Consider the following 11,770-nt stretch of genomic DNA (forward strand, 5'->3'; position numbering starts at 1 on the left):
AATACCGTTGTTATGCTTTTTGGGTTAAAAAAAACATAACCCAATGCCGTTTCTCTCTCTTGGCGATTTTTGGAGAAATTTTTGGCGAACGTTTCTGCCACTCCAGTGCGAATCAAACGCTCATGTACTCCTGCCCGAAAAAAAAGAGCTGAGATACTCCTGTCCGAAACTGCCCGGATTTAGAAATTCATTTATCTTTATTTTTACACGAAAATTTATAAAAAGACAACGAAACCAAGAGAAACTTCTATAATTACAACTCTACCTAGGACTATCCAAACCCGGGCCCAGAACCGACCCAAACAAATCGGATATCCACTTCCAGAAATTGAATTCCCTAATACGTTTCCCCTCTCTCCCCATATTGGTTGATTGAAAAGACATAAAGTTCACCGTCTCTCACTAAGTAGAATTTATTCGAGTTATCTGAAAACCCTACTCAATTCGAATCCTCAATCGACAATCAAAAACACAAATCATTATGAATCCAGACGTTACGAAGGCAAAAGAAGACGGCTCGAGTAGTGTAGTAGGAGATGAAGCAAACCCAAGGATTATCGAGAAACCTGTCGGCCCAGGAACCGACCAAAGTCCCAGAGATGCAAATGAAAGCGAAGACAATGCCAGTGGAAATGGAAAAGGGGAAGAGGAAGAATCAAGTAAGAAAAATGAAGGGGAGGAATCAAGAGAAGTAGACGAAGGAGAAAAAGAGAAGGAAGTCGGAGACGAAGGAGAAAAAGAGAAGGAAGCCGGGGACGAAGGAGATGAAGAGAAGGAAGTCGGAGACAAAGAAGAAAAAGAGAAGGAACCCGGAGACGAAATAGAGCCCCGAAGAAACGACGAAGAAGCTGATGAAAGGGCGATAATGCTATTTGGACGACATCATGAAACTGAGTCGCATGCAGATTCGGTAAGTATTGAAATTGAAAACTTTTACATAGATGATTTGAAAGATTAGATAAGTGTGGAAAACTAAGTGGAATTTAGAGTTAGTGATTGCTGAACTAAGTGATCCGGTTCTCACTTGAGTGCAGGTTGTAGATGACGAAGAAGGGGGCATGCTACCGATGAAACTACACTTTCCTTCAAGCCAGTATCAAAAGTCTTTAAAGCTTTCAGGAAAATGTTACATTGACACGGCGATAAGAACTATTCAAACGATCCTGAAAGCGAAGGAGGTGGAATGGTTCATAGAGCACCCACAATTCCAACATTTCTTCCATATTAAAAACCGAAAGCAGAAGTGGATGGGAATGTGGGTTCTCGTTTTGCGATCAGCTTGTGTTGCGAAGAAGCATGAGTTATGGTTTGTCGTTAATGGCGTCCCAATCCGATATTCTCTTAGAGAATTAGGACTCATTTCTGGACTATACTGCCATGAGTATCCCCCCAACCATGAGAGGTTGGGTGGTACAACATTCATGAACAAGTATTTTGGAGGGAAAAGGGTAACATACGCTGACCTGGAGAAGCAGATGTTGGCAATGAAATCAAAGCCATCTGAGGATCGTAAGAGGATGGCCGTTCTGTTCTTCTTAGCCAGCATCCTTGTCGGAGGCCGAAAGAGTGGTGAGGGAGCATCACCTGTGGACAGTTTCTTCCTGAGTGTTGTTGATGACCTAGATGCGTGTGTAACGTTCCCTTGGGGGCGGTATGCATTCGAACATAACTTGAAGGATGTCTCTACCTTTTTGGAGAAATGCGACGGGCTTGCGCCGACGAGTTGGGTTTTTACAAGCTTTCCTATCTCTCTGGAGGTATTCTCAAGCTCTCTTCAACATAGTTGTTTAATTGATGTTAATGTCTTTTTGTTGTGTGTTGGTAGTTGTTGGCCTTTGAGGCAATTCCAAGCTTGAGGAACCATTTCCGAGAAGATGTGAATGGTGCAAATAGTGGTTGCCCGCGGATGTGCAAGATGCAGTACAAACGGAAAAGTGGAACCAAGGAATTCAGTCTGAAAGCTGTGAACGATAAACTTGGTAATAATACAAAGGTAATTGATGTTTTATGTGTAGTCGAATTGAGGAGAAGGGACTTATGAGACTTATGGAAACTTGGTGAAACTAAGGTAATTAGTATTTTTTTTGTTTTTACCACAGGATATTGAGAGTATCTTGGTAGCAACAGCAGCTGAGGAGGAACTTCTGGAAACCATAGGAATGGACAAGGAGAGTTGTTGGGCCGATGACGCCGATGATGCAGCAGTTGATGGTTGGACGAAGATAATACGGAAAGGGAAGAAACAAGTTTTCTTTGAAGAACAGTTCCGCATGGATTTTGAGTCTCGCACAGGTCAGATTGAAGGTCCCACCAATCCTATTGGAGGACCATCTAATAATGCACAATCTGGTCAGGCTAATGCTGATTCGGTGGAGTTTAGTGGAGCTACTCCTGGAGCTGAGGCTTTAAAAGCTATGGAAGGTCGGCTTATGAATGCAGTCAGAGATGCAGTTCGAGATGCTATGAAGGGAGTGAAGGAAAAAGTCACTTTATTGTCTACGCAGCTAGGTCTGCTAGAAGAGGATGTGAAAAGTCTTAGGTTGAGTGTTCCCGGAAGTGACAATCCGGCGGTCCAAGATGATGGTGATGGTAGTGACAATAACGAGTCGGAAGAAGAGGATGGTAGTGACAATAACGAGCCGGAGGAAGAGGATGGTGGTGACAATAACGAGCCGGAGGAAGAGGATGGTGGTGACAATAACGAGCCGGAGGAAGAGGACAATAATGTTGAAGATGCCATTCTCGATATTTCAAAGGATGTACAGAGGGAATATGGTGATGTTGACATGGATGATGATGATGCGGAGATGTATGCACATGCTGCGGAGGTCGAAAAAAATTTAAAGTTTGTAAACACGAAAAAAAGAGGTCGAGAAAAGATGATGGCAAAGAAACAGTTCCTGTGAAAAAGGTTAAGTTGATGCTTCGTGAAACTGTGAGGAGTCCCATTCAGCTAAGAAGCAAGGCAGCAGCTGAGAAGGAGGCAGCAGCTGAGAAGGAGGCAGCAGCTAAGAAAAAGGCAGCAGGTACGAAGAAAGCAGCAGGTACGAAGAAGGCAGCAGGTAAGAAGAAGGCAGCGGCTAAGAAGAAGCCGAAGACAAAAAAAAGTAGGTAAGAAGACGGAGTGAATTCCCAGTATGTGGTTGTTTTAATGTGGATGAACTCTATTCGGTCTGTATGACTTTAAATTCCCGTGACTTTCTTGTTTGATGTTGAAGACTGGTATTTAAGACTTATGTTATATATTGGGAAACTTTAGTAAGTTTCACTATCAACTTAGTGTAACTTCGTGAATTTATGATATTTCGTAGATCGTGAAAGAGGGAGAATAGGAAACTTTAGTAAGTTTCACTATCAACTTAGTGTAACTTCGTGAATTTATGATATTTCGTAGATCGTGAAAGAGGGAGAATAGGAAAACTTTAGTAAGTTTCACTTTCAACTTAGTGTAACTTCGTGAATTTATGATATTTCGTAGATCGTGAAAGAGGGAGAATAGGGAAACTTTAGTAAATCCGAAGAGTCTTGGTAAATTAGAATCTCAAGCAAACAACGACAAGATAAGAACATAATCTCAAGCAAACAACAACAACAAGGGAACATAATCTCAAGCAAACAACAACAACAGATAGTAGACTAATGTCATGGACCGGACGCATCTCATGGAGTGGTGGGATTCTGACGGGTTAGATTATACTTCAGTTCAGCAATCTCTGCAGCCATCGCATCCACGCGCTTCCTTAACATTTCAACCTCTTCCTGGACTCCGAAGACCCATGGTTGACGGAAATGGAAGCCATCATTCTAGACGTAAAACGGGAATGTATCAAAATCCGAAAGTATCAATAAAAAATCTGGGCATTTTCTATAAATTACCTCATAATTTTTGCAAGTGAAGTATTTTCTCCCCGGTAAAGTATCAAAATCGGTTTGATACTTCAGGTTCCGAGCCACCTCGTTGATGATTGTCCCCCCACAAGGGCATCTGGTCGGAATCCCACACTCGGCATCCGCCATGCAGCCAACCATGTTGATGTCTCTCTTCAAAGCCTTCATCTGGCTATACTCCTCGTTTGGATGAGTCATGATTTTGAGTAACCTAGATCTAGAAATAAGAGCGACCGATTGTAGAGAGAGATCTAGAGAGAGATTGAATAGTAGAGAGAGAGATTGGCTGAGGTAAATGGCGAAAACATAAAAAATAATGGGTTTAATACACCTCTACGTCGCCTCCGCATCGATTTTGTGGAAAGTCAAAAATCGAAAAAATGGGCGGGAATTTTTGGTGTAGGATTTTCGTGCTTATAGTTTCACTTAGTTTGTAGTTATACAAAAACCTTTAAAGTTTTACTTTTCTGATTTTTCCGATTTTGTTGGTTTTACTGTACTTAGATGATTGATTTTGTGGTTACACCTGATATATTATATTTTCTATCAACGTTTTAGATGTGCTCATGCATGATAAAATTTGATTTCGTGACATATGTATCTTTTCTAATCCCACGAGGTAGTGTTTACAAAAAACATAGCTAACAATGATGTATTCTCTTCCCATTCGACAGAAAATGTGTTCAAGATTATTATTTTTTCACTCGACGTTATTCGGATTTCTCAACATATTGAATACGTCAAAGTCATCAACTAACGTTTCACCAAGGTTCACATTCATATAACAATCACATATTGAATACGTCAAAGTCATCAACTAACGTTTCACTAAGGTTCACATTCACGAAAGTTTCACCAAGTTTTACAATCATAAAACGAAATCACTTTAATCAGGTTTCACTAAGGTTCACATTCATATAAGACTTCAGTTCCTTCAGTTCCTTCAGCTCTTTCAGTTCCTTCAACTCCTTCAGTTCCTTCAGTTCCTTCAGCTCCTTCAGTTCCTTCAGTTCCTTCAGCTCCTTCAGCTCCTTCAGCTTCTTCAGTTCCTTCAGTTCCTTTAGTTCCTTCAGTTCATTCAGGACCCTGCGAGCATTTGAAATAGCTAGCCAGACCCCTATTCGGGATATACTTATTAGGACGGGGACGGGGCCGACTTTCTCCCGCCGAAGGATGCCTTTTTTCCTGATGTCTTCCTTTTTTTTTCTTGTAGTCTGGAGGTAGAGGACACTTCGCCGCCGCGACTTCTTTTGGAACCAGCCAATGAGTTATATGAGGGACTGGATATATAGTCCTTCGGTACGCTTTCGCCCATGTTGTAATGAAGTAATAATTCGAGATGAAATCGTACATGTCACTCAACTGTAATGGTTTATCATGCTGCAAACACTTAATGATAGCTCTTATTGCATGTCTACATGGGTATTTATCTATATCAAACTTCCTGCAACTGCACGTTTTCTGTTGCAAATCCACAGAATAAGTCTTCCCGTCTTCTCCAATAACAATGTATTTAAGCTGAAAAGTGTTCAGCGGAGTCACTGAAAGTTTTGAACCTTTCGGTGTTCTCTTATGCAATTTGTTCTCCACCAAAGAAACCAATTTTCGAGATGACGGTCCTTCTGCTGCATTCTTCCTATGTCTGTTGAACCACTCAGACATTTTATCAATAACTGTATCAAACATAGGCAATAAAGACATCCTTCGCGCCTTTTCAAATAGCGCATTCAAAGACTCCGTACAATTAGAGGTGTCTATGTTGTACCTAGCACCGGGGAAATTACACTTCGCCCACCGTTTGACTTCGACACTTTTATCAAGATACCTAGCACACGATGGATACCTCTCCCTAAAATCGTCATACTGCTTTTTAAACTCATGCTCTGAATAAAGACATGCAACTTTTCGGAATTGTAGTGCAACCTCGTCCCTGCCTTGATTGACATGAGCTTTCACATTGTGCGATAGATGCCAGATACAATATCCATGTTTAGACATCGGATACACTTCACCAACAACTTTTATCAGACTTGGATTTCTGTCTGAAACAAACACCAATTCTGTCGAATCCGGTATAATAGTTTTCAGCGTCGTGAAAAACCACTTCCAGCTTTCGTTTTTCTCCCCATCAACCACAGCAAAAGCTATTGGATAATGGTGAAGGTTTGGATCCTGAGTCGTGGCAATAATTAAACAACCACCTTCAACAGTCTTCAGGAAAGTTGCATCCATAGTGATGACTTTCCTCATGTATTCAAACCCTTCAATGGAGGCTCCCAACGCAACAAATAGGTATCTGAACCGGTTGTTTTTATCCACTACCAAACTTGTTTTTGTATCCGGGTTCGCCTTCTCTAACATATACAAATAAGCAGGCAATATTTTATATCCCTTCTCCGGATCACCACGAATATCAGCAACAGCTAGTTTTTTTCCTCTCAAACATGTCGTATACGACACTTCCACACCCAGTTTCCTTTGCACCAGACCGAGCAGGATTTTCGCTGTTGGTGTCTCATATAGTCCCGGATAATCCTTGTGCACTATAGCTGCAACACATCTTGGTGTAACTTTCCTTTTCTTTCCAGTACTTGAAGTTACGCGAGAGCATGAATGCATATTCCTGTATGTTCTAATCGAGAACGCTTCAGATTTCTTTATCTTTGTTGCTCTCACACTCCATTTACAACCTTCATCTGCTCCCCGACATTTCACCACATATCAACCACTGTCCGAGTTGCAAATACTGATTCCGAAACAGTTCTCTTGTGATGCTCTATCAATAATATCTTTCACAGCTTCTTTACTCTCAAATTCTTGAAACAACTGAAGACCCAAACCATCTTCCCACTCTTTAACCACTGCTTTTTCTTTTGCAACACGTGGGAGCTCAACATAGTACGAACTAGGACGAACACCCATAGAGTTATCCGCGTCGCCCTCACTGTCCACGCCCCCTTCCCCGGTTTCTCCATTAACAACATTAATGCCCTTTTCCTCGGCTTCTCCATTAACAACATTAATGCCCCTTTCGTCGGCTTCTCCATTAACAACATTAATGCCCCTTTCGTCGGCTTTTCCATTTAGAACAACATTCTCCACCCGTTCAGCCCCCGGCAGATATAGTTCTGCTTCTTCAATGCGAGGAAATAGAGTGAGTGCACCCGGATTACCTTCAACTTCGGGTAATCCACTCGCAAGCTCACTATAGTTCCCACCATATGAGATTTCTTTCTCAACTACTGATTGTTGCTCCATTTCTTCGATGACCTCTACATGCAAAATACTTCTTCTTCCCTCTTTATCCACTGATGTCAGATACACATACACATCTTCATCATCCAAAATATATGATTGCCTCTTAGGTTCTACTACCAGTGGAATGTAACTCAGATTCATCCTCTTTAAACACGGATCTATCCTCTTCTTCTTCCATATCCTCTCCTTAAAACATGAATAAGTGATCTCATCCAATGATGATGTCTTAAAGGATATACCATACAAACGACCATCGCTTGGAATCCATTCATAATCATCTCCTGATTTCGCATATTGTCCATCATAGTCAAAGTGTATGTTTGTAGAAGAATAACCCATTATCTGTTGTACCAAATAAAAAGTATACAATTAAAGTTAATCTTACTTATACAGTTTTGCTATTATAGTCCTACTAATTTATACTTGTTTACACTTTTTCTCAACAGTAAAGTTTCACCTATTTACACTTTTATAGTCTACTAGTTTCACCCTTTTCATACCGGATTTCAGTTTTGATTCCCGACATTTCTTGTTCATAATCCAATTCCATAACAAACACACCATATAGCTCTCAATTGACAACACAAAGACCCATATATTCGAAATCTACTGTCTAAAAATCCCAACCTAACGAGCAGCATTGACTTCATTCATTCGATACAGAGAAAGACAATGCTTTACCTGAACTTTATCTGACCTGGGTTGGGGGTCAATTTCAGCACCCAAGCGAGCCGCAATCTCCTTTACAATCGAAACTCACTCAATGATCGCTCTAGCTTTCATTCGCTTTCTTCGTCAATCGTCCGTCGAGAGAGAGACGAATTCGAATTAGGGAGGAGAGAGAAAAAATAAAACTAATTAAGAAAATCCACCTGGACAGGAGAGAGAGATAAACCGCGCTTTTTTTTGATTGGTCAAGTAAAGGAGCGTTTTTATTGGTCAAGTAGAGAGGGTTTTCATTGGTCAAGTAGAGAGGGGCACTTTCGACTTTCACCATCGGGTTGAAGAGTATGAAAACAAATAAGAGTATGACAGATTACATGAGAGTATGGTAGATCACTTTTTCCCTCATTAAGAATACCTGAGCACTTCACTCGAAAATGCTCAAGGAGAGATATTAGGAAGTTACAAAGATGTCCCTAGACTATTGCAGACAATTTATTTATTTCCATTCAATTCTGTCTAAAAGTTTCCGTTAACCAAATCACATATACTAGTATTTTTAAAATAAATATCTTATTTAATATATCCGATAAACGAAAATAGGAGCTATAATGATGCATTAGGGAAGTGAATAGATGTAGACTGGTTAGGCTAATTTTTTGTCTAATAATACCCTATCGGGTATAGGGTACTATTCGGTCGGTTTTTCGAACCGCGAGTCCTTAGAAGCAAGATCCAATAAGGTAAACTGGCTATACTTGAACCCGACTCAAACCGTGTTTTTCGGGTGAATTCTGGTTTGAGTTTTCGAATCCGGGTAAAGTGCTCAAGGCTACATCAAGTATTGTAATTACGAAGTGGATACAGATGTTAATTTGGGCAAAATCGAACGGCTCATTGATACTTTCATATTTTGGATATCCACTTTGTTTAAAGATCAATTTCGAAAGAAGAGCAAGCAAAGCAAGAAACCCCCTTCCTCCCTCTAACTTCTTTCTCTTTAATAAATCGTCATCATTCACATGACGCAATATGCACACATCTTTTCTCTCTCTCTCTTCTCGCGGCCGCCATCTATGCATAAACACAACACAATGCATGATTGTTGTGTCAGGAGAGAGATAAAGACCCTTCTCTCTCTAACTTTTGGGGATCTATATAGAAGACAGTGTCTCCCTTTGTTCTCTTTGTCCCTCTACCTTCTATACACAGTAGCTTCTCTCTCTCTTTCGGTTAACTCTGCATCTCAACACTCCTTCCCAAAAGGTATACCTTTTCTCTCTCTCTCTTTGAGCATCTTCTAGAAGAATTACCTGAGTTATCTCACCAAAAGTTTTTTTTTTTTGGTAAACTAAATCTCACCAAAAGTTATATATGTACCACAAGATGGGTTCTTCTCTATATGCTTTGGTTTCTCTTTAGTTGCTCTGTTCAGTTTTCTTGCTTTGTTTCGGCTTCTTTATTCTGTTCTGCTTGGTTGCTCTTCTTCTGTTTCTCTTGCGGGCATACGTTAAATCCAGAAACCATGTAGTAACGTCACACGTACAAGCAACGTGAGACAAACCCATTATAACCTTTTTATTTATTTTTTCCTTCAGTGATGGAAAGTTTTTTTTTTTTTAGTGATGGAAAGTTTTAATCTTTTACTATCTTTTTCTTTGATCGAGAGGCGACTGAAAGAAAAAAAATATTTGATTTTCTCTGCTCTTTAACAATTATTTCCCTCGCGTTTGATTTCTTTTTATTAAAAGGGTTTTCTATTAAAATGCATGTACTTACAAAGCCATGACTTTTACAAGTCATTAGGTTTGGTACAGAAAAATGAGAGCTAGAGTTTTAAGATCACACACTTTAGTTAGACTTAAGAAAACAAAATAAGACCAAAGAAAGTAGAGCAAGAGAATCTCAAACCGAACTAGTTGCTTTGTTTTCTTTTCACAATTTGTATTCATACAATCACTATCTTTGTTTTGTTGCTTACTCTGTTTTTTTCTAGCTTAGTTGTGTCTCAATAATAATCATTACTTTCTGTCAATACAAATAAATGCAGAGAGGTTAAAACATTTATAATTACTGCATATCATGATTACTTGTTTTTATCTATTTTCTTCCATTTCCCTTTTCTTTAGCTTTATCTTTTTTATCCTCCACACGAATTTATAATCATGTTCTTCTCTCTTTGATCATTGATTTCTTAAAAAGAAGAAAAAACTTATTTTTAGGAGGAAAACGAAATAAATGCGACAACAATTTTCTCTAATGTAATTCACACCCGACGTGTGAAGCTGCACAACCCATGTGTGATGTAATGATTTAACATGAACAATAATCATAACACAAGCTAGCTTTGTTATTATTATTATTTCTCTCTTTTGTCTTTTTATTTTTGTCAATAACTTTTTTCTGTTTATTGAAGAAAGAAAGCAATCAATGGAGAGGCTAAACTCGAAGCTGTATGTGGAGAACTGTTACATAATGAAAGAGAATGAGAGGCTGAGGAAGAAAGCTGAGCTTCTGAACCAAGAAAATCAACAGCTTCTGGTTCAACTCAAACAGAAACTCTCCAAGACTAACAAGAACCCTAATGGATCAAACAATGACAACAATATCTCTTCATCAAGCTCTGCTTCTGGACAATCCTGAATTATAATTAAGAAGTGTTAGAGAAAAGTTCTGGAATTGGAAGAACAAATTAGACTCAACCGTATGGACTTTTTCTTTGGTTATTTGGTGTTAATTTAGGGAAGATAGTAGTAGTATCCAGTATTTTGTTAATGAAAGGAGATTCTCTTCTATTACAAGAAGACAGTGTCTCTGTGTTTGGCTTCTCAGTCATATTTTACTTTGTTTTTATTTTCGATGTTAATTAAAGATCTTTCTTTGCTTTCTTGTGTGGGGCTTGGGTTTTAGGATATGGTTGATTCTTGGACTAACATTGTACCTCTGCTCTACTTATCAAATATTTTGTCAAGTCCATATCTGTCAATTAATTTCTCAAATGTATTCAGTTTCTTATAAGAAAAAATAAAACAAATGTCCTCTTATATATTGATATATTATCTCAAGTTAATCATATCATAAGCCCATGCAGAATATTTAATCACTCTGTTCATAGTAATTTACTAAGTCCTTAGAAATTATACTGGTGCAATAATTAAAAAAAAAAACTGATTTTTACTTTTATCTTGTTGTAACTTTTTAGTAATTAAAAGGATATTTTTAATAATATAAAGGTCGAGTGTCGACTATAGTGTGGTGTAGCAACTCAAGTCACGAGATGAAAAGTTGTATCCCATAACACCCTTAATTGAAATGATTTAATAATTAGGCCATGCGCATCTGAACAATATAATTATTATATGCATGGTTCAAAATTCAAAAAAAGATTCATGATATTAGATACGTTTTCCATGATATAAGTTGTCACGTATCTGGAGGTATATCATTTATCTTCAACAATAATACTGGATACAAATTCAGATAAATTTTCATATTATATAGGCTTTTTGCTCCTCAAACAAGCTGAGTCATATATACCATCTTTAATGTGTTTTGTTATTTTTATCTCCAAAATATGGAAATTCTATAATAGAAATAAGATATAGCATATTTTAAAATAATAGTTTATAAATAGAGTAAAAAGTTAAAAATGCTATTTTATCTAAAATAATATTAAAGGTAAAATAATAATGAGTTCGAGATGTTTATAATTACGTATTTACGATAATCGTAGATGGTTTCCCCCAAAATTTCTGAATCCTTTTAGTTATTGTATATAATAAAAATATAATTTACTTTTTAACTTTTTTTTTGTTTTTGTCAAAGTTAACTTTTTAACTTTAAACACAAATCAGTGGGATTCCAGCGGCTCTGTGCAGAGAGTGAGACAGAAGGCTTTTCATTCGGATTCTATGTGACGTCATCAAGCCATACATTATTAGTCAAAAGACTATTCATTTTT

At 38.3% G+C, this 11,770-nt stretch overlaps 3 protein-coding genes across 3 annotated transcripts; 2 read left to right on the forward strand and 1 right to left on the reverse strand.

Annotated features, from left to right (window-relative positions):
• The first annotated feature begins 481 nt into the window (after nt 1-481).
• Nucleotides 482-3,115, forward strand: LOC130505138 (uncharacterized protein At3g43530-like). Its single transcript, XM_056999732.1, has 5 exons — nt 482-718; nt 1,035-1,757; nt 1,826-1,993; nt 2,100-2,809; nt 2,869-3,115. The coding sequence occupies exons 1-5, from the start codon at nt 482-484 to the stop codon at nt 3,113-3,115; spliced, it is 2,085 nt and encodes a 694-aa protein (XP_056855712.1).
• A 1,847-nt stretch (nt 3,116-4,962) lies between these two features.
• Nucleotides 4,963-6,507, reverse strand: LOC130505135 (uncharacterized). Its single transcript, XM_056999729.1, has one exon. The coding sequence runs from the start codon at nt 6,505-6,507 to the stop codon at nt 4,963-4,965; it is 1,545 nt and encodes a 514-aa protein (XP_056855709.1).
• Nucleotides 6,508-8,775: 2,268 nt separating this feature from the next.
• Nucleotides 8,776-10,783, forward strand: LOC130505137 (uncharacterized). The gene is made up of 2 exons (XM_056999731.1): nt 8,776-9,075; nt 10,226-10,783. Exons 1-2 carry the CDS (start codon nt 8,832-8,834, stop codon nt 10,450-10,452), a joined length of 471 nt encoding a protein of 156 aa, XP_056855711.1. The 5' UTR covers nt 8,776-8,831; the 3' UTR covers nt 10,453-10,783.
• The last annotated feature ends 987 nt before the right edge of the window (nt 10,784-11,770 follow it).

Source organism: Raphanus sativus, unplaced genomic scaffold (genome assembly GCF_000801105.2).
Source record: "Raphanus sativus cultivar WK10039 unplaced genomic scaffold, ASM80110v3 Scaffold2034, whole genome shotgun sequence".
Classification (NCBI taxonomy): domain Eukaryota; kingdom Viridiplantae; phylum Streptophyta; class Magnoliopsida; order Brassicales; family Brassicaceae; genus Raphanus; species Raphanus sativus.